The sequence below is a fragment of the Scardinius erythrophthalmus genome (assembly GCF_964197995.2).
Source record: "Scardinius erythrophthalmus genome assembly, chromosome: 13".
Classification (NCBI taxonomy): Eukaryota; Metazoa; Chordata; class Actinopteri; order Cypriniformes; family Leuciscidae; genus Scardinius; species Scardinius erythrophthalmus.
In genome coordinates this window covers 10,724,295-10,745,611 of record NC_138233.1, presented here as the reverse complement: position 1 = coordinate 10,745,611, position 21,317 = coordinate 10,724,295, and the positions used below count along the sequence as shown (strand labels likewise).

The window sequence follows — 21,317 nt, the reverse complement described above, 5'->3', positions numbered from 1 at the left end:
TATTTATATAAAAAAAAGCAAAGTTATTATAAAAGGTTTTAATGACTTCAAGTAATAGGATTTACTATACTGTTGTTGATTTAGTAAATCCTGCATTTCCATGAGGACAGCATTACTAGGGCTTTGAGCACAAGGCATAATTCTAATTTCTACTAGGATAAAATAATAATTCTCATTTTATCCATTTGCCTAAAATTGTCAACAGAATGCTATATAATGCCTTATATACCCCGACAATTAGCGCTTGTGGTTGTGGCTCCATTTATTATTATTATTTGCTTTTGGCTGGTATGTGTAGTGAACAAAAACTCAAATTGTATAAAAAATAAATGTATTTAAAAAAAAAATGTCAAAGTTATTAAAAGGCTTAATGACTTGAAGTAACACTGGACATGTCAGTAATGTGTTCTTGTAGTTGGCGTAGTAATTCCTGCATTCCCATGGGGAGAGCGTGGCCGATGTCATCCGCTGCTCGTGACAGGAAGGCGTCTGCTGCCTCTTGCACTGCTGAGCTTATCACCTGATCATCCCGTGTCCAAATCAGTGCATGCATCCTATCAAAGCGCTTTGTGATGGGAGAGTGTAGGTGACCTGGGGAACAAAGATTGAAAGAATGGTAAAGAGAAAAACTATTATGATCACCTGGTTTTATCACTTAAAATTTCTTTCAAATGCTTAATTTTCTTTTCTATTTGCCTTATTATGTATAACCTTAAAAGAACTGTGATAGCACTAGTTTGTCACCTGTCACCACTTCTTCATAGCTGAGCATCAACATCCACAGAAGCTGAAGAAGTTCATCCCATTTTCTCCATTTCTCTGCTCCATCCTGTCACACCATGCAGGGAGATCATATCAGTTCAGCTGTTATGCAGAATAACAATGCAAACTGTTAATCTGGAATAAAACACTGTAATGATCTTTTACTGAGGGTTCTGAAGTCAGTGTGGAGCTCTTAAGGTAGTGTAGCAGCAAGCTTAGAGACATGGGCAAGCGTGTCTTCTGAGAACAAGCCTCATCCAGCAGCAGCTTCAACAACTTGCATCTCAGCAGCTTGCTCTCCAGAGTACTCAACAATAAGAGTCTAAAACAATACAAAGGGCAGCAAAAACTCAACATTCAATTAAGCTCTGTGCAACCTCTAAGTATATTGATTATCTTTTTTTTATTGTTCACCTTATCTTCCTGCAAGAACACATTCTGTTAAGCCAACTGAAGAGCTCTTCTGAAAGTTTGTCTGAATTGTAGGTGGGGTTCTTGTCCACCTCTAGGGCCAATGTTAACATCCTCTGAAGAGATAATACAATCCTGTAACAAAGAAAGTAAATGTTTCTCTTTTGCAAAGAAAAGAAGGAAAGTACAATCCAAAGTGCTTTCCGTAGACTGTTATAAATATATTAAAAATATATTTCCCTAAGAATGTGTTATTTTATACTACTGTTCAAAGTTTGGGGTCTGTATGATTTTCTGTTATCAATTTAAAATAACTGTTTTCTTTTTTTAATTGTATATTTATTTAAAGCTGAATTTCCAGCAGTCAATACTCCAGTCTTCAGTGTCACATCTTTAGAAATCATTCTGATATGCTGATTTGCTGCTCAAGAAACATTTCTTATTATTATCCATGTTGAAACCAGTTGTGCTGCTTCATATGTTTGTTGATGCGATACATTTTTATTCAAGCTTATTTGATTAATATAAAGTTCAAGATGACATTTTTTTTAAACATTATAAGTGTCTTTATTGTCACTTTTGATCAATTAAATGCATCCCTGCTGAATAGAAGTATTAATTTCATTTAAAAAAAATCTTACTGACCCCAAATATTTGAACATTAATGATAACAAAATGAGCACTTCATATACTTAAGACTGTTGTCCTCTTTCTTTGGATATTCCACATCTTTTGAGTTGTTCACTGACTCCTTAGCAGCATTAATCATCCAATTTATTAGATCCCTAAGAACAAGAATCACATAATTGCACCCATAATATGATATGACAGTTCATTATTTATAACTGTATGCAAAGTCAAGTAAAGCCGATTGCAAAAATTGGGGCTTAAACTCACCTGACTTGCCCAAACGTTTCAGGGCCACATGAAAGCATCTTCTTTGCAACAGAGTGTTGAAGACATTGAGTCCTGAGTTTAAAATGAAAGTCATCTTCTAAAACCTGCAACACATATTGCAGGAGCATGTACCGGACCTCTGTCCGCAACCTCCTAATGTCCTCCTTAAGACAGGAAGAATGAAGAGTGGAACATTTAAGAAAATTAGAGCATTACTTATAAATAGAAGTATTTAAAATGTGCTAAAAAGTACCTACCTGATCCTTCATAGCCGTCTTCATCAGTTCCCAATCCCATGGGACTGTAGAAGCATCCACAGGGTGGTATCTGAACATACAAAACAAACTGAAATTATTTAATAAACATGAATAGTACGTTTAACACCTTAATTTATGGGGGGAGTTGGGGGTGGGTGGATATTTCCATTTTCATTGAACAGGAAGGGCAGATAGGATCACATGTTGGAGCACATACACTAGACTTACTCATGACTTTTTCATGAAAATGTAAAATGTTCAGGTAAAATAGTTTCACAAAACTGTTTTAAATGGGGAAAAAACTCAAAGTAGTTTCAGATGTGATCCCACTCACCTCTGAGTCTTCATCAATAGGTTATAGGCCTCTACGACTAGGACATCAGTGCTCTGTGGGTCCAAGAAAATCCCCCTGAGCAGATGTTTCGTAATGTCCACCGGTGGGTAAAACCGAGGCTGAATGAAGTCAGAGAGCAGCTGAAGAGTGCCCTCTGGGTAATTCTCCTCAATAGTGCTGTAAACCAAACTAAGGCTTTGTCGGCACAGGGGCTCAGCGGGACCATAGTGTTCACCTTCCTCCTCATCGTCATGCTGTTAAAAACGAAAAGTGACCGACTGAAATGTATTTCGCTAGGAATGCTGTATGAATAATGATTTTCACAAAAGTTTTGGCAAGTTCAGGAGACAAGGGTGTCTGGTTGCGGTCACATTTATCGTTCCTGTAAAATCTGCCATCACTCCCTCAGTCATTGTATTAGAAACACTTACACAGCAGCATTAACTAGTTTTCTAAAATGAAATGCCAAGGTAAAATAATTCATAATATAGTCTTATAAATAAACATAATATTTTTTTAATGAAAATATTTAAAAAAAACTTTGCTCCTATGCAGATTTCACATTCACCAACAGAAAGCTGCTTGGTTTGAAAATTATTTAAAATGCTTCATGCATTGCAACATTTTGACGATTGCAAACATTTTAATGTGATCATACCTTAAAGGGATAGTTTACTTTGAAATTAAATTTTGGTATGTTTTAGCTTACCTCAAGGGCATCCAAGATGTAGGTGTTTTTTTTTCCGCAGTAGTTTCAATGTTGATATTTTTAGGTCAAACCGTTCTTGTCTGTCAGTCATATAATGCAGGTCTATGGTCACTGTCTCAAAGAGCATGCACAGAGTCCAAATTAAAACAATTCCACATCGTCCAAATTAAACAATTCCCCATCGTAAGTACACATTGATGGCCTAAGACACGAAAAGAGCGGTTTGTGTGAGAAAACGAACAGTATTTATATCGTTTTTACCTCTTATACACAGCCACGTCCAAGTGATCTGAGGGCGCGCGCGCATCCTGGTGTGTGACGTTTACACAGACTGGTGCATAGATATATACACTAGATGTCGCCTTAAAGACATTCGTTCCAATTAACTGCCGTAGACAAGGCGACATCTAGTGTATATATCTATGCACCAGTCTGCGTACACGTCACACACCAGGATGCGCAAGTCACTTGGACGTGGCTGTGTATAAGAGGTAAGAACTATATAAATACTGTTCGTTTTCTCACACAAACCGCTCGTTTCGTGTCTTAGGCCATCAATGTGTACTTACGATGGGGAATTGTTTAATTTGGACGATGGGGAATTGTTTTAATTTGGACTCTGTGCTTGCTCTTTGAGACCGTGACCATAGACCTGCATTATATGATTGACAGACAAGAACGGTTTAACCTAAAAATATCAAAATTGAAACTACTGTGGAAAAAAAGACAACTACATCTTGGATGCCCTTGAGGTATGCTAAAACATACCAAAATTTAATTTCAAAGTGAACTATCCCTTTAAGAGTTGAAGTATGAAGTAAGAGTTTACTGTATCATTTGTTAAAATGAGCTAACATGGCTAGGCCTGTCACAATCATGAATTCTGTGCTGACTATTAATTATCAAATAACTATGTCGAATATATATACCTTGATGTTGTGATGATATTTATATAAAATAATAGAATTTAACATAATATAATGCAGTCTGTTTAAACCCACAAACCCTCATTTCATATGAAATTACAAGTAAATGTGAATTGAACTGAATTGAATATGAGGGAAGTCTTTTGTGTTTTATATATTCTTTAGCAAAATGCGACTGAATTTTTTTCAAATAATTGTGATTAATCAAGAATCTTGACAGGCCTTAAATGTGATTTAAGATTAAGATTTACAGTACATACAGAATAAAATTAAGAAGACACCAATATCATTATTGTGTCTATTGAATGTACTTATAAAAAAAAAAAAAAAAAGCAATGTGCACATCAAAACATCTTACCATCAGTGGAACCATTCCACCCATGCACTGACTTAATTTTCTGTACTGAGCCAGACAAATATGTTGTCTATCTTGTGAGTTGTTTTCAGAGAGATCTGAAACCACATTATCCAGCACATTGTCATTGTCGTAATCGCTGCTTGTCTCCCAAAGCCTGATGGAAGGGCTTTGTGAGGATACTGCATCTAAATCATTTCTCGTTAGCTCTGCTCTCTCTGAAAACATTGGCGGGGAGGGCTGCGAGAGGAGGAGGCTGAAGGTGCTACTTGGTGAGCTCAGCGTAGACAGATCAGGGGAATGTGCCACTGTGTCACTGGCAAGAATCTCCGTGGAAGTGGGACTGCAGGGTTTACTCTGGATAGATCTAAGTTCAAGACTCCAGTGAGGCGAGGCCCTAGATGAGGTAGGTATGGAGGGGGAAGAAGGTTCTGGCCAAACCGGAGTATGTAGACCCTCATTTTTGCAGATATTCATCGTTTCAACGTTATCATTCAAAGAAAGTGCATTGGACATTGATGCAGTAAAAGTATCAGAAGGATGTTCAAAGGTTTGAGGTGACAGTTGACTGTTGTATGTTGTAAATGGGTGATTATCTTCAGATTTATTGGATGAGTCCGAAAATATATAAGCATCTACCTCACTCGGACAGTATGGACTGTCAAGACTGTAAGGAGAATGAACACTGCCTTCCCATTTCTGTGATGAGTCAAAATTTTCTTTGTTTTCTTGGTCTGTGTCTATGCTGCAGACAGCTGGTGTACTGAGCTGTGTGTCTTTAGTGTTCTGCGATATATCTGCAATAGAGTTCTTTAATACTTCAGATACATTTTTGAACGAATTTTTACTTGTATCATTGGAGCTGCAACGTTCCAAACACTTGTCCCAGCTCAACTGCTCAGACGACAAGCTTGAATTACAATTTGTGTCCTCATGCAAATGATTTTCTGTTCTTTGGAGCACGTCTGTGAGAGCATTCTCCTGAGCGAGTGACTTAGAGACGACAGACTGCACACTGTTCCCTACAAAACACCCTGAATTAGCTACATCTTTTCCAACACTTGTTCGAGATTGTGATTCTAGAGGTTTTCCAAAAGATGCCAGTGTTACATGCACTCTCTTGTCTTTGCTTTCTATTGACGACAGAGTCGGTGACGGATTCTGAAGCTGGACGTCGCCATCATCAGGAGGATCGTCTTCACTTAAATCTATAACTTCTAAGGAGGAGCAAGTATCTCTTCTAGAGCATCTTCGCCTTGGAGGGGTTAACTTATGGTCTGTGATATCAATGAGGACCTGAGACAAACAAACAATGAAGAAAGTAGGAGAAATCAGGAGAAATATAGTGGTAATTGGACTTTTCAATGGCTTACCACCATTATTGGCAACTACAGAACAGGGGCCAGTTGCATAAACATAGCCATTATAATAAGACTGCATCTTAAGTACTAGTATAACAAACTAGCGGTTAGTCAAGGGGGAATCAGGCTTACTTAAACCAATGCAAACAGACAGACAGACACAGGGATTCCTGCCTTTATTAGAGAGAAGAGTATGTTCAGCCCCCTCTCTCCGAAGCTTCGAATATTCGATGTTCATTACTACCGAAGCTTCGAAGCTCAAAAAATGGTATTCGGACCAGCCCTACTAGAATGACAAACTAGCGGTTAGTCAAGGGGGAATCAGGCTTACTTAGACCAATCTATGTTTTTATGTAACTGACTTAAAACAGTTCTGAACAGTCTTAAAGTCACCATGAAATCAAATTTTACAATTCATATTTTTACATGTAATATTGTAGTGTTTATTACAAATTATTTATCTGTGCACATTATTTTTTTTTAATTCATGTGCCCTTATATTCTTTAATCAAATATGTTATCCTTCCCTCCCCCCTCGACTTCTCTTCTCTTCCTGTCATGTGCCCCTCAAACCATTAAGCGAGCGATGGAGAGGAGGAGTGCTAAAGTAAAACCAGTAAAACCCTGCCCTCTATTCAATATTTCGTCTCACTTGGAAATACTCACAACACTGGAGAAAAGTCGTTTGTAACTTCCGGTTCATGACTAACTTGTAAGACTAGTCTTAGCAGTTTATGCAACCAGCCCCAGGTGGCTAATGGACGATATGTAATATATAGCATATAGACAGTTGATTACCATCACAAAATAATACTGAAAGGGAAAAGGTTAGGGTTAAATTCCGTTAACACCGTAGCTATATTAGCAACCACACCAACGCAGAATATCGTTTTGTTTATAATAAGCGCGCGCTGCAGTTCAGTCGTTAGCCGCTAACTTATATGCTCAATTAAATGGCTGTCGATGTTTTTATCCGTTATTAGCTGTGGAGAAATCGTTGACAAAATATGTTTATCTGTGCCGTTATCGATATTATAATTAAGTTATAATATGCCGTTATAATTGTGCTATTCTTTAACATCTGAAACGATTTTTAAAACAATATCTTTATCGTTATAGTTACCGTCCTTGTTGTAAACGGGTCATCCCACTTATTATACTGCTACTTAACCAAACAAATAAATGCATGGCTATATATTTATTAAAGTTGAAATAGTTTTATTAGCTTACTTGCACAGAAGGTGGAGCGAAAGATCAAGATCTGCACAGCTATCATACTGAGCTCTCAATTGAGCTACGTTTGACCAATCAGAATCACTTATTCCAGAGAACCGCGTAAACAGCAAATGATACGTACACACATTCATCATACACGCTTAAATTAAATTGTTTCACACAATACCCGACATTTACTAAACATATTCACCAATATCAGCCGATTTATTATATTATATATAATAATTTATCACATTATTTTATATAACTCTATAGAAATGCCTAATATATATATATATATATATATGTGTGTGTGTGTGTGTGTGTGTGTGTGTGTTTTATTTATTTTATTTTTTTATTATGCACTTTTAGGTTGTTGTGTTCTGCAAGCCTATCAAAATCTCTTAAATGTTCGGTGACGTCATTTGCGCGCGTTCCAACGTACCTGCAGCTAATGTGTAAAAAGCGAAAAGCACGTGCGGTTGGAAACAAGTGTAAGTTCACGCACACCCTGAACAAATCTCCGATTTGCATGTGTAATCGACAGAAATCGATAAAAGCCCAAGCGGACAAAATCAATCAAGACCTTGAGACTCTGATAAAGACAAACAGTGCAAATAGTAAACTTACTGGTGTGACTGGGAGCCATTCTGTTCGGATGAACGGAACTCCATCTTCTTTGTCTTCGTTGTAACTACTTATAACCTCTAAATCAGAGTCGTCGTCGCTGCTGCTGCCCGAGCTGACACAAATAATATCCTCCATAATTCTGCCTCACCCTGTCCCATCAGTCATGTTTGTGCCGACAGATGCCTTGAGCAACAAAAATAGTGGGTCCAGGAGAGTGCATGAATAGTGCACTAAAAGTTGATAGTTACTGTTGTCAAACAAACCTCCACAAAAACAAAGTAGTCACGCAGGTAAATGTCAATACTAGTGTCATCTAAATGTTTTGGTTTCACTATTGCAGGATTTGATGAAGGAGGAACTTCCGCAAGTGTCGGTTATGCGGAAGTGTGTTTGGATTAGTGGATTTACGGACCGGACTGATTTTTTATACTTGTATGTATCGGTATGCTTTTAGTTGCGCTGTACGCAAGCATAGATACCCGTTTGTCACATTCCATATGTAGCCTATATGAAATTCCAACTTCATATGCAGTTTGACCTGAAGCACAAATAGCTTTAATCTTGCCATTGGAAGAGGCGGGGATGTAGCTCAGTGGTAGAGCGCATGCTTTGCATGTATGAGGCCCCGGGTTCAATCCCCGGCATCTCCACTTTTTTTCCACTTTCTTGTTGTTGTCTAGAATATAACTTGGACTGTTGTCAAAGTCGCGTAATTTTAAATAACGGATTTTAAAATAATGGATTCTATTTAAAATATTATAAAATGTCATTTATTCATGTGATTTTAAGCAACCATTTACTCCATCTTTAGAGTCATAACCTCTTTCATTCTAATATGTTGATTTGAATCTCAAGAAACATTTTATTATCCAATTATTTATTATGTTTATGTCCAATTATGGTTGGAAACTTTTTGCTGTTAAATATTTTTGTGGAAACCGTGATAGATTCAAAAGTTTGGGGTTGCCCAAGGATAAGATTGAAAAAGAAATTAATACTTTTATTCAACAATGATGCATTAATTGATCAAAGGTAAAGAAATGTATAATGTTATTTTATAATGTTATAAAAGTATATTTCAAATAAATGCTGTTCTTACACTAAAAAAAAGCATTTTTTTCAAGATTTACGCATTTCAGTTAATTCAATCAAATATATTATTCGTATTATGAATTAAGAATTTTAAATGAGTAAAAAAGAACTAGAGCTTAATAAAACATTTTGTATAAATCTCAGTGGAACAAAGGAATGGACCATTTAGTTTATGTGATTCGTATAAATTACACAAAAAAATGAAAATATGTTTAAATTTAAGATTTATACAAAATGTTTTTTTACTCATTCAAAATTCCTTTAAAACTCATTCTTTAATGTATAATATAAATAATAATATTATTCAATTCAATTTGATGGAATTTTACTATTAATTGAAATGCATAAATCTTGAAAAAAGTATCACGATTTCCACAAAAATATTAAGCAGCAAAAGCTGTTTTCAACATTGATTATAATAAAAACCATTATTAACAATTGAGCACCAATAATAATTGAGCCAAATCAGCATATTACAATGATTCCTGAAGACTGGAGTAATGGCTGCTGAAAATTCAGTTTTGCAACCACATGAATAAAAATATATAATAGAAAAAAAAGTTTCAATTGCAATAATATAATTATTTACAATTATCTACAATAATATAATTATTTCATAATTTCGTACTGTTTTTACTGCGCATAAAATACTTTGTTCAAAAGTTTGTAATAATTACATTTTCTTATGTTTTTGATATATTTATATCAAACACAAAACTTTTGCCTAAACAGGAGCATAAGTGACTCACTGGGAGTCTGTATGTTGTGGTATTAATCAGAGGTGACTAGTAAAATATTTCCAGTGCCACCAGCAATGTTGAGGCCTGCATGTCCTGGGTGCACAATGATTATCTGTATTGCGGAGTTCCTCTAAAGGGATCCCAGTTGTCTTGGAGACAAGGAAGTTCACTTGGCCTTTTGTGGCTCTTGATCACTCTCTTTTTGAACACTCACATCCATTCACACATAAACTTCCTGCCTTGTGCATCTTTCTAAAAATACGATGAACACATCTGCCCCACTGGCCCGCACACTTTGACCTGTGGGTCAAAATGATCACTAGGACAACAAGGCATCAATGCACCCTTTGCTTATTCCGCTCTCTCTCTCTCTCTCTCTGGAAAGTTGTTTGTAAAATAGCTAAAATTACCAGTATAGCCTGTGCCATTTTAAAGCTATTAAAAGCTGTAATACTGTATCTCAATAAGATCGAGCACTGAGGTGATAAGGTTTCTGGCCCCTTTGACAGGTTATACTCTGAGAAGTTTAACAGATCAGGAGGTCAAGTTACACTAAAAACATTCAGCACACGTCTCTATTGCCCATGTAAGTATGCTTTTCCAATCCGGATATTCCCCTGGGACTCGCACAGTATTATCCAGCGAAAAAGATAGATAGCCCATCTGGAAATGTGCTTTCGCTCTTGCTTTCTGCCATGATACACAAACTACAAGTTAACTCCAGCACTGAAAAAAATATTATATTTTATTAATTTTATGTGCGCCGACAAATGTTTACATTTTTTACATGCAGAAATTGTAACAAAAAAGTTGTGTATCTCACTCTGGAATGTCGTAGACCAAACAGCAACAATGCATTTAGCTAGATCTGTTCAAATCTTCGTTTTTAATTTTTTTTTAATCCTTCCGTTAAGAGGATTTAATCCAGACATATCCACAACTACACACAAGCCCAAAGATAAAGTGTAACCCTAATCCGGCAGTTGACTCAGATCTCACATAAAAGGATCCATATATATGTAAATGTTCATACTGTGTTCATTAGTGTTTTAATGGCATGTGATGGAATCTTGATGGAAGACATTTGAGTTTTAAATATAAAGTATATGAAATTTGGCAACAAACATGTGCAACTAAGCATGTCTCTAAATCTCTTCACTGCATATAAAGAGGCTTTTTTACACTGGTATCTTCCAAACACACAGAGAGAGAGTGAGCAAATGCCCGATGCACTTAGCAGGGGTGGGTGGGGACGTCATTGAGTGGGGTATTAGGAGTCCATTGTGCAAGTGCAGAGGCAGAAGGAGAGAGAGGGGGGTGGTGGGGGGGTGGAGATGAGAGGAACACATCTGTTCAGGAACAGAGAAGGAGGGCAAGCACGACAGATCACTCGAGTGCAAAGGGAGAAAGAGAAAGAATTTGTTGGGACGGTAAGCATGTCCAAATTCTTTCTATTTTGAATGATATCATTTCTTGCATTAACTTCGACTTTGCATAAAACTAATAGTAACTTTTCTTTGATGGCGTCTGAATATTTTGAGCTTTTTAAATTAGATTAAAATGATTATGGATTCATTGTTATGTCTCATAAATATTTTTTTCTTTATTGTGGCGTAAATTATGGCTTTAAATGAGCGCTAACGCGTAAGAAATGCAGCCCATCAAGGATTACATGAAGCTAAAATCTCTGTCTGAGAATTTATTACCACACCTTGATCCCTATGTCAACAGACTGTGGTAGAGCATGTATAAGTGTAACACTTTTTTAGTTTTTCTCATGTTTTCGGAAATGTTTAGCTTAAAGCTTTGAATCCACACACCCAGAAAACACTTGTAATATACAAATTGGCACAAATATTTTTTAACCTAAAGCTTTGAAATATGCTTTCATATATTAGCAGTCATTACTTGTCAATTCAGTTGAAGTCAGAAACAGTTAAACTTGAAGTACACAAAGGTTGAGGTTTGTTATCATTTAGTCTGTATTATTGTAATGGCAGCATATGATAAATGACAAATGACCCTAAAAGTTTCATAAGTTCATACACTGTCCTCTACACACACACACATCTGAAACTGTCAGAGATTTTGTGACAAGGTTGATCGACTGAATTGCAGATCGTAAATGACACATGCGGATGCATTGTGCAATATGTTATTGTATTTATTGAGCGCATTTATGCAGGTTCTCCCCTACTGTCGTTCTGTGACTGGGTCATACACTCGTGATATACATTTACATGCAGACATGTGTCTCTGCCCATTGTTTCCTGTCAGTCTCCCTCCTTTTCTTACACTGTCCTCTGTCCTTGTCCCCCGAGACTGGCAGCGTTTTCCTTTAATTCCATTATTCCATTACTCTTCTTTTCTGTGCCCCATTCCCCCGTCCCTCCTCTACTCTAACAACCCGTCATCTCCCACCACATTGTCTCATTTCTTTAATGAAATGACACCTGCCAATTTAATTAAAGCCCCACATCCGCTATGCTTGTCGTCTTTTCTTTTAAAATGAAACACATAAAACCTCTGCAGCCTTTTCATCCTTCACTCTTTGATACTTGCCATCTGCAATTCAATCATGCAGCTTTACAACCAAAGCAGTCAGCAGTGTAGTAGTATAAATTATTTTAGGAGTGAAAGAGGTCCTGAGTTAAGCAATCCCTTGTAATGAGATTGCACAACTAATTTACATTCTTTTAGGAAGTTGCTGTTGTCCTTTAGAACACAATCTTAAATAATCATTACTAAATTATCTCCAAACTTACAGTGCTGGCATCAATCCTACAATTCCTCAACACAAGAGAGGCCAACATCTCAGTTTCAGCAAAGATGATGTCATTGAAATCACTTGACTGAGGAGGATTGACATTGGGTAACATTGGTATTATGGCGATGTTTTGGACAGCAGTTGTATTCTACATGTGTGGATGTACAGTGGAAGTTTATGGAACGGCTGATAAAGATGTACTGCCAACCAGTTTGGCAAGAACAGTTACATCTACTGCTTTACCCACTGTCATACCCACAGAAGATGAGAGCATTAAACTTGTGGTGAGAACGTGTCTTGAACTTCTACACGATTCAGTTGGAAAAGACTTTTCTTTGTTGATGTGTTCCATTAAAATTCAACATGAAAATGACCCTATTTTCTTACCCATTTCTTTCTTTTCCTTATCCTTAATGTGCCTTTCTAGACTTATTGTGCCTGATCCATTGGTGTATGTTTTCCCACATTATTTAGTTAAATTTCCATAAATGATTAACAATGCATAATTAGTAATTATGCCAAGTTTGGGGTCATTCATTTTAAAGTTTTTAAGTCTCTTCTGCTCACCATTTATTAGATGTACAATAAAATACAATAAAAACAGTAATATTGTGAAATATTATTACAATTTAAAAAAAAAACACTCTTCTATTTGAATATATTTTAAAATTAAAATTAAAATTTTAGCTGAATTTTCAGCATCATTACTCCAGGCTTCAGTCACATGATCCTTCAGAAATCATTCTGATATGTTGATTTAGTGCTCAAGAAACATTTATTATTATTATCAGTGATGAACAGTTCTGCTGCTTAATGTTTTTATGGAAACTATCTTTTTTATTTTTTTTCAGGATTCATCTCGTAACAATGTAAAAGTCTTTACTGATCAATTGAATGCATCTTTGTGGAATAAAAGTATTATTTTTCTTTCAAAAATGTTGTTCTGTTTGGCAGGATTGGCTCACGAAGTATGGATACCTCCCACCCCCTGATCCCTCTACAGGTCAGTTACAGGCCTGGACAGCTGTTACTCAAGCAGTGAAGGAAATGCAGAGGTTTGCTGGTTTGGATGACACAGGAGTCTTAGGTATGAACAACACTTTCCCCCACTCTTTTGAAATCTCAGTCTTATTTAATGCCTTCCTTAATTCCCTCACCTTCCTGTCACAGATGAAGCGACTGTTCAGTTGATGCAGACACCCCGTTGTTCACTTCCGGATGATGATGATCAAACCATCCAGCTTTCGGCATTACACGGTGATATTGAAAATCAAAGGATGAAAAGAGCAGTTTCTACCTGGACGAGAAGAAATATCAACTGGAGGTTAGACTGATTATTTTACCAGCTGTGTTTTTCTTCCTGCTTTTTCTACCGTCAGCCTTAACTTACTTGATAGTTAGTTTACAGTATCAAAATAAAGTAAAGACTGTAGAAAAAGATTAAAAACACATAAACACAAAAATTTTGTTCTTAGTCCAACTCTCTTTTTTCCCAGGTTGCGCTCTTACCCTGCATCTTCTAAGCTGTCCCGTGAAATGATTCGCTCCCTTGTGTACTATGCCCTCCGAGTATGGGCCGATCCAACATTGCTTGAGTTTCACGAGGTTATGGCTATACTTTTTAAAACTCAAAAATTAGCACTGTGTTTCTGACCTTAACAATGTTCCTGTTTTTATGGGTTCATGTAAATACATGTTGAACTATTTTGAATAGGTGCGAGGACCAGAGGGAGCAGATCTCCAAATAGATTTCTTGCATGGTCCCCATGGAGATGGATATCCCTTTGATGGAGCAGGTGGATCTGTTGGCCATGCCTTCTTTCCATCAGACCCAGACAGGGCAGGTGGAGTTCACCTGGATGCAGAGGAGGAATGGGCTTTCAGAGGTAATGCATAGATAAGGAATAATGTACAAAGCCAAAATAAAACCCAGCAGGGTAGATCAGTACATTATCCAATGATATTAATATAATGGCCAATAATGTTCATGTAATGACCAAAAAAAAGCAATCATTTTGCTACAAGCGAATTTAAGCGTCACAAACTTATAATGTGCAATATAAGAGACAAATATTTTTATCAAATATGAGATTTGCTAAATAATTTAATTGAACAGTTATTAAATAATTTTTGTTTTTAGAGATTAGCCTCCCCAACTCACACTTGCTTAAGTTTTGTTTTCACGCCATGATGTAATTATCGTAATTACGCAATAACACATGACGTTCTACTCAGAGCTGTCTACGTCCTCTGAATTATGCACTTTACAAGGTTGTGAACGCTTTTTACAAATCGTAATCTCATAATTGGCGTAATAACATGGCGTGAACACACCTTTAATCTAAATGTAAAAATAGGAGGAAATTAGTAATTAAATATCCACAATGAAGTATCCAATATACTTCATTTACATATACTGTATATATCCAGTATTGATAATAACTTAAAAGGGGCATATAATGCCCTTTTGCAGTCTTGATTTTGTTTTTAGAGTCTACTAGGTTTTCATGCTTGAATATATAAAAAACACAAAAAAATTTCACATATTTTACTTTGTTGCTGCACCTCTCTTCCTAGTCTGTCAGTAACGCTCTGTTTAGTTCCTGTCTCTATGGCCCTGTCCCAAATGGCACCCTAAACACTCACGTTCTTCCTACGAGTCCGCACTTTCATGACATAACACCGCTTTGACTTTCGGGAAGAAGTGTACTGCGGAGCTTGCATCAGTGCAGACTCGGCAAAAATGCACATCGAGGGCGCATATCAACCGCAAAAGGGGCGCTCGCAAGCACCCTTCTGAAACCTAAAATGACAAATGGGACACCTTACGGTCTCATGGACTTAACAGACATGTAAGAATACACAGACTAACACACATGTACAGACATGCACACAGTCATCTGGACAGGCAAGTGAGGATTGAATTGAACATCAAATCAAAATTGAGCCTATTTACTAATGCACATTCCTTATTGTGCCTAATGCTGCCCGCAGCAGCCATTGTAAGTCCACAAGACCAAAAGTGCATATGAAGTGTGCCATTTGGGACAGGGCATATGAAGCCCCTCCTTCCGAAAAGCTCAATGTGCTCTTAATATTTACACACAGCAACTGAGGGCACAGATCTGTTCACGGTGCTGGTGCATGAGCTTGGTCACGCCCTCGGACTGACCCATTCATCAGCACGGCAATCTGTAATGCGTCCATACTACCAAGGGCCCCTGGGAGACCCACTCCACTTCAGCCTGGGCCATCACGACCTTCAACACATCACAGCCCTTTATGGTAACTGTCATTAAACTCCTCGATTGGAATCTCTGTTCGGCAGTTATAGCTCATGGGATTCATGGGAAATCTGAATATCATGTACGAGACGTGTGTGTGTGTGTGTGTGTGTGTGTGTGTGTGTGTGTGTGTGTGTGTGTGTGTGTGTGTGTGTGTGTGTGTGTGTGTGTGTGTGTGTGTGTGTGTGTGTGTGTGTGTCTGTTTATGAATTCAGGTAAGAGGGGTGACCATATTCCAACTGACAAGCCTCTTCTTGTGACGGAAGCCCAGTTGCGTCATCGACATGTAGGAATACACAGACTAACACACATGTACAGACATGCACACAGTCATCTGGACAGGTAAGAGAGGATCAATTAAACTTTTTGAATTGAACATCAAATCAAAATTGAGCCTATTTACTAATGCACATTCCTTATTGTGCCTAATGCTGGAATACTACTACAAATATAATATGAAAGGATTTTAAATTGTATTTTGTACTGTATCTCAAATTAATTTTTTGATTATTGGAGTATGTTTTACAAAATAAAAACACTATGGAAATACACTAAACGACAGCATTTGGGCAAAAGTTGTGTGATGTATTCCTGCCTTAACTAGATACATCACATTACAGAACTATATGTGTTCTGAACACTGTTTTATGCTGATTTTAAAGACATGAATCTAAATTTGAATATTTAAATATCTTGGAAACTTCTCTTGGAAAAATGTTTGTTAGTTTGTTCAAATGTATTTTAATGAAGAGAAATATATTTTGAAATATCTCACTTTATCTCAATCAAGTTCTGTGGATCGCTGTAACACCAGTTTTGATGCAGTTGCCAAGATTCGAGGAGAGATTTTCTTCTTCAAAGGTAGATATTTGAAGTATTTAAATAATTTAGGGCTAATTTATGGAGTATATACTTCCTCCACTTTGTGTTTTTATCTTGTTATTGGTCTACCAGAGACTATCCATCCATTCAGTGTCACCATATACAGTAAAAAAATATTTATTCTTATTCCTCCCTTTTTAAATATATCTCTTACCCTCACACATTTTGCAGGGCAGAACATGTGGAGAGTGAGCAGAGGTGGTCTCGTGTCAGTCAGGGCTGTTCCTGTACAGAGACTTTGGTCGGCTCTTCCTTCTTCACTGCCTCCACTACGAGCGGTTCTGGAGAGACACACAGATCATGCCATCATCTTTATCAGTGGTCAGTTTCCCTGCACAATCACATCACAAACCCACATTTTTGTGCTAATTTCAACCCCACTTTTGTGAGTTCATTTATTTAATTTAAAGAATAAAGATTTATTTTACTTGGCCTCAGTACAAAGAATAAAAATTTGGTTAAGTGCAAATAGCATTAAATAATTTTTACACTAAGTGTAAATAGCAGTATTTTTAAGAGTAAATAGTGTTGTATGTGTCATTATAAAACAGTATGCAATAACACATTCAGTGTAGGCCTACATGATTACTTTTATTATAATCATAAATGGATGCTGCCTTTTTGGGACCTTACTTGTCCCTATCCCTAAAGCACAACTTTACACCTATTTCCACTTTTCGAATATTTTCTTACATTTTTATTTAAAATAAATGCCTTCCGATCTGACATGCAATGGGAAAAGGAATAAAGAATGGCATCAGAAAAAGGCAGATTTGGTTGTGTCAAAGCTAAATCCTCTATACTTACTCCCTATGCAACTGTTCTTGTTTCAAGATGGATTTCTTTTGTAATTTGGCCTGGCTCAAACAGACAATGGTGGACGGAGCCAGTGTAAATAGCTTTTACCAACAAGATGGGCTATTTGTACGAGTGTCTATTTGTAAATTGACACTCTGTAAAAAAACTTAAATAGACACAGGCTGATATATCGCATAAAATGAAAACACACTTTTTAGATGGTTCCTAAACCCCTGCTACTTTTATTTAACACAAATGTGCAGGTTCCCAGGTTTGGCTGTTCAAGGATCTGTCACTCCAAGACGGTTTCCCTCAGCCTCTGTCTACTCTGGAGGACCCAGAGGGACTGTGGCAAGGATTGCACTGGGACCCTAATCAGGGTGTGGTGTGGGGGTCTTTGAGAAAGGACGGAGAGAAAGGAGAAAGCCCAGAGGAAAGCAAAGTCTGGAGAGAGCTTACTGAAGGAGGAGTGAATGGAATCATCACTGAGAATGATGACGAGAGAGAAAGGGCTGGAGACTTCAAGGGTGTGTTGCTTTTAGAATATTTATACAATAATACAACATTGCATGTGGAAGGTATGTGTAACAGTGTTTCACAGCACTACTGACTTTTTTTTATCCTCTACGTCAATCAGGTTCGACCTACGTTTTCAAAGGCAACTCCTATTGGAAATTTACTCACCCAGGCTCAGCCCCTGAAGAAGGATACCCCCGACTTCTGGCCGCCGATTGGTTGGACTGCCCTCAGCCGTCCTCTTACAGCCCCGGTGACATCTCTTTGATCTCCCACTATGGTCAACGGGAGCTTCGTGAGCAGAAAGGGCAAAGAATAATCGACCAAATCAGGCACAAAGACAATACAAGAGATACACCTCATAGCTGGGACTGTCCATGTCTAAACAGTGCAGTGACTCAAACTGGACCTATTTTACTTCTGCCCATTTTATTTCTGACCACTGTGATTTGTTAACCGTCACTTTAATTATTACCACTTTCAAGTTCACAATCATACCCGAAAATGACTTCTATTTTCCTTGACTTTTAGTCTCTGACCAAAGGAAGACATATGGAAATAGTTGGCAAGATGAGTAGTTCTGTTGTTGTACGTACAGTAACTCCTAACCGAAACGCTGTTCTTGTTTCTCTGTTAATTCCAGTTTCAGTTGCTAAACCTCCTTACTAAGTTAGGTTAGTTATACTGCAGCACATTCTTGTTCATATTATCAACCAAAAAGGTATAAAACAAACATCAACAAAATGTTAATGATTTACAGTTCAGAGTCTGTCAGTTCACTAAAGCTTGTGAAGGAGGCAAATAAGCTCAATACTTTTCTCCTCCTTCATAAGCTTTTGAGTTTAAAAGCATAATGATAATATACATATTTTGATCATGAAGATGCAGAGAGCATCCATTGGGTTCCAAAATGTGATTTATTCATGATTTCTCCTTATTAAAAAAGTGTGAGAAAGATTAAAGATAAAATGCAAAGAAAAATGACTGTGCTTGTCATACTACTGGTAAATACCAATGTACTTTTTAAAAATAATTTATTACTGTGGGATGGATGATTAAATAATGATATAATAAAATCTAAATTAAAATGATATGTACATTTGTTTTAATATATTTTATGGATTCTTCTTTTATCGATAATATATTTTATAAATATTACATTTCATGTAAAATTTCTTTATTCTTTTTTTATTTTATTTTTTTATGCACCCAAAAACTATGGCAATAAAAAGAGAAATAGGAGCATTATTGTATTAAATACTGGCATGTTCTGTTCTTTCAGGAATTTCCTGATCCCTAAAGTCCAAAAATTTCTCACTTTAATAATTTCGGTTTACTGGCACTATAGCATCACAAACAACTGTTGCGTCACTTCAGAAAAAACAGAGGATAATGTGTGATAAGCAGTTCTATTTAAAGTACTTGTTCCCCAGGTGATGTCGCATAACTTTCTGAAATCAGATTTCTGAGGTTCTACAATGTCGTCTCTGGTGGTTTTGACTGCTTTCCTGGGCCTGTTTAGTTTAAATCAGGCCACTCTGCCAGGCTGTGAGGAGCTCATAACGCCACTAACCCTGGGGGATGACTCCAAAATTGTAAGTGCATTATTAATATGTTTTAAAGCAAGTATTCTTTCAAAGTAAACAAATAGTACAGCAGCTTATATAGGACAATAAGGCACTTAAATTTCACAGCTTCTATTTTCTTCCAAACAGATCATGGGGAAATGGATCTTCCTTGAAGGCATTGCTGATCACCACTTATTTACAGAGATATTGAAGTCTGTTAACAGCTCATGGGTGGAGTTTGGCCCAAGCACTCTTACACTTGCAAACACGTTATCTTTCAGTCAAGGGAACATGCTGTAAGATTGTCCTGTTTTTAACATGTTTTGCTATATTGAATACTTTTCATCATGACCAGAATTCTGAATCAGATTACTCTCCCCCTCAGGAAAGGACAATGTGAGTTTAGCAAAATCAACACAGTTCTTAAAGACAGTACCTTTTATGCCAATGGTAAGTTAACAAAAGCGTATTCATTCCAGTCTAAACTCATGAGTTTCGAGCACTAAGGAATGTTAAACTGTTGTTTGATCCACAGAGACTGACACAATATCAGAGGGAAAATTCTTGCCATCCTGTCCAGAGTGTCTCACCATGAGCTTCATCAGCCAATTCAGAAATGAGACCATAAAAACGCTGTACTTTTTCAGTAAGTCACAAAATCCATATAGATGTAGACATTACATAAGGTTAAAGTAATGCATTTCATGACAAATTGTGTGTGATGTTTCCCTCCTTGCAGAGAGAGAGAGCAACCCAACCGAGTCTGACATGGACATGTACTGGAAGCAAGCAGAGTGTCTTGGATTCAAAAGAGAAGCCCAGTACTCCTATGATGGTGTGACAGGTCAGTATGGGTTTCAGTTTAATTTAGTTTATTATTATTCAGTTTAATTTTAACTCATGATACAGAAGTTACAGGTAAATCGCACAAAATCTTTCACAAACATGCCAAGGTCATAATTTAACTCTCAAATAAAAAAGAAATCATAATGAATTGATATGCAATTATTTACATATACAATGCACACTGTAAATTGACATTTTCTTTTCTTTAAATGTAGCTTTTTTCTTTCTTCTCTCACTGCAGAATTCTGTGTCGAAGTACAGCCCATCTGACAAGAAGCCAAGTTTGGACAAATCAGATCAATAAATCTTTTTTTTTTTTTTTTTTGCTGCACAAAATAAATAAAATGTAAGAACCACTATAACAAAAAGAACATTGTGTCTCTTATTCATCTTGGTGTGTATTTTTAATAAACCGTGATAAAAAAAAATAAAAAAAGGTCACATGCGTACCTCATAAAACTTTATCTGTGACTTATAAATCACATCATTTATAAATCACATTATTTATAAATGTGACTGTGGGTAAGTTTAGTATCTTTTGGGATTGTCCTCCTTTCTAAAGGCTCATGGTCTTTTTGACAAGGGCATGCCCACAGTTTTATGCACTCAATTGATTCCAATTCACAGAACCTGTTGCATCACTTCAGAAAAGAAAGATAAATGTGGCAGGCATGTTAGAGAAACAGACCTTCTGTGCAAGTATAAAATACAGAAGATGCTTTCCAGGTGAAACTAACATGCTGCTCACGATAAAGAAGAATGTTGATATGAATTTTGCTTAAATTATTTAAAACATCTGGTCTTGCATTTGGATACAAAAAATGCTGAAGCTGCAAGAGCAACTACAATTACACCTCAAAGCAAATCAGTGAAACCAAAACTAGAAACAGGTTCATGTTTTCAGTGTTGTTAGAGACTACCCTCAATGTTGGGTGCAAATAGTTAGTAACCCAATTACTGTAATTTA

General features: G+C 36.8%; 3 protein-coding genes across 3 annotated transcripts; 2 read left to right on the top strand and 1 right to left on the bottom strand.

The window, feature by feature from the left end:
• Nucleotides 1-9: 9 nt before the first annotated feature.
• On the bottom strand, nt 10-8,255 carry simc1 (SUMO interacting motifs containing 1). The gene is made up of 10 exons (XM_081382156.1): nt 7,858-8,255; nt 4,655-5,947; nt 2,662-2,915; nt 2,328-2,397; nt 2,071-2,234; nt 1,866-1,958; nt 1,177-1,308; nt 928-1,084; nt 745-829; nt 10-591 (listed from the first exon to the last, which is right to left on the bottom strand). Exons 1-10 carry the CDS (start codon nt 7,990-7,992, stop codon nt 368-370), a joined length of 2,607 nt encoding a protein of 868 aa, XP_081238282.1. The 5' UTR covers nt 7,993-8,255; the 3' UTR covers nt 10-367.
• Nucleotides 8,256-11,027: 2,772 nt separating this feature from the next.
• Nucleotides 11,028-18,981, top strand: LOC308700810 (matrix metalloproteinase-17-like). Its single transcript, XM_081382601.1, has 12 exons — nt 11,028-11,119; nt 12,457-12,740; nt 13,411-13,543; nt 13,627-13,780; nt 13,953-14,061; nt 14,171-14,342; nt 15,565-15,741; nt 15,956-16,082; nt 16,531-16,601; nt 16,794-16,943; nt 17,684-17,947; nt 18,058-18,981. Exons 2-12 carry the CDS (start codon nt 12,576-12,578, stop codon nt 18,390-18,392), a joined length of 1,857 nt encoding a protein of 618 aa, XP_081238727.1. The 5' UTR covers nt 11,028-11,119; nt 12,457-12,575; the 3' UTR covers nt 18,393-18,981.
• Nucleotides 18,982-19,344: 363 nt separating this feature from the next.
• On the top strand, nt 19,345-20,803 carry LOC308700812 (saxitoxin and tetrodotoxin-binding protein 1-like). The gene is made up of 6 exons (XM_081382603.1): nt 19,345-19,531; nt 19,652-19,800; nt 19,890-19,954; nt 20,040-20,150; nt 20,244-20,348; nt 20,592-20,803. The coding sequence occupies exons 1-6, from the start codon at nt 19,415-19,417 to the stop codon at nt 20,618-20,620; spliced, it is 576 nt and encodes a 191-aa protein (XP_081238729.1). The 5' UTR covers nt 19,345-19,414; the 3' UTR covers nt 20,621-20,803.
• Nucleotides 20,804-21,317: the final 514 nt, after the last annotated feature.

What these genes read in the sequence shown, in the direction of transcription:
- simc1 (XM_081382156.1), bottom strand. Translation starts at nt 7,992, where the DNA reads ATGGAGGATATTATTTGTGTCAGCTCGGGCAGCAGCAGCGACGACGAC. An exon ending in CTATTGATGAAGACTCAGAG is followed by an intron (nt 2,398 to 2,661) that starts GTGAGTGGGATC and finishes TTGTATGTTCAG; the next exon opens with ATACCACCCTGTGGATGCTT. An exon ending in GAAACGTTTGGGCAAGTCAG is followed by an intron (nt 1,959 to 2,070) that starts GTGAGTTTAAGC and finishes TCTTGTTCTTAG; the next exon opens with GGATCTAATAAATTGGATGA.
- LOC308700810 (XM_081382601.1), top strand. Translation starts at nt 12,576, where the DNA reads ATGGCGATGTTTTGGACAGCAGTTGTATTCTACATGTGTGGATGTACA. An exon ending in GGATGACACAGGAGTCTTAG is followed by an intron (nt 13,544 to 13,626) that starts GTATGAACAACA and finishes TTCCTGTCACAG; the next exon opens with ATGAAGCGACTGTTCAGTTG. An exon ending in AGAAGAAATATCAACTGGAG is followed by an intron (nt 13,781 to 13,952) that starts GTTAGACTGATT and finishes CTTTTTTCCCAG; the next exon opens with GTTGCGCTCTTACCCTGCAT.
- LOC308700812 (XM_081382603.1), top strand. Translation starts at nt 19,415, where the DNA reads ATGTCGTCTCTGGTGGTTTTGACTGCTTTCCTGGGCCTGTTTAGTTTA. An exon ending in TGGGGGATGACTCCAAAATT is followed by an intron (nt 19,532 to 19,651) that starts GTAAGTGCATTA and finishes TCTTCCAAACAG; the next exon opens with ATCATGGGGAAATGGATCTT. An exon ending in TTCAGTCAAGGGAACATGCT is followed by an intron (nt 19,801 to 19,889) that starts GTAAGATTGTCC and finishes TCTCCCCCTCAG; the next exon opens with GAAAGGACAATGTGAGTTTA.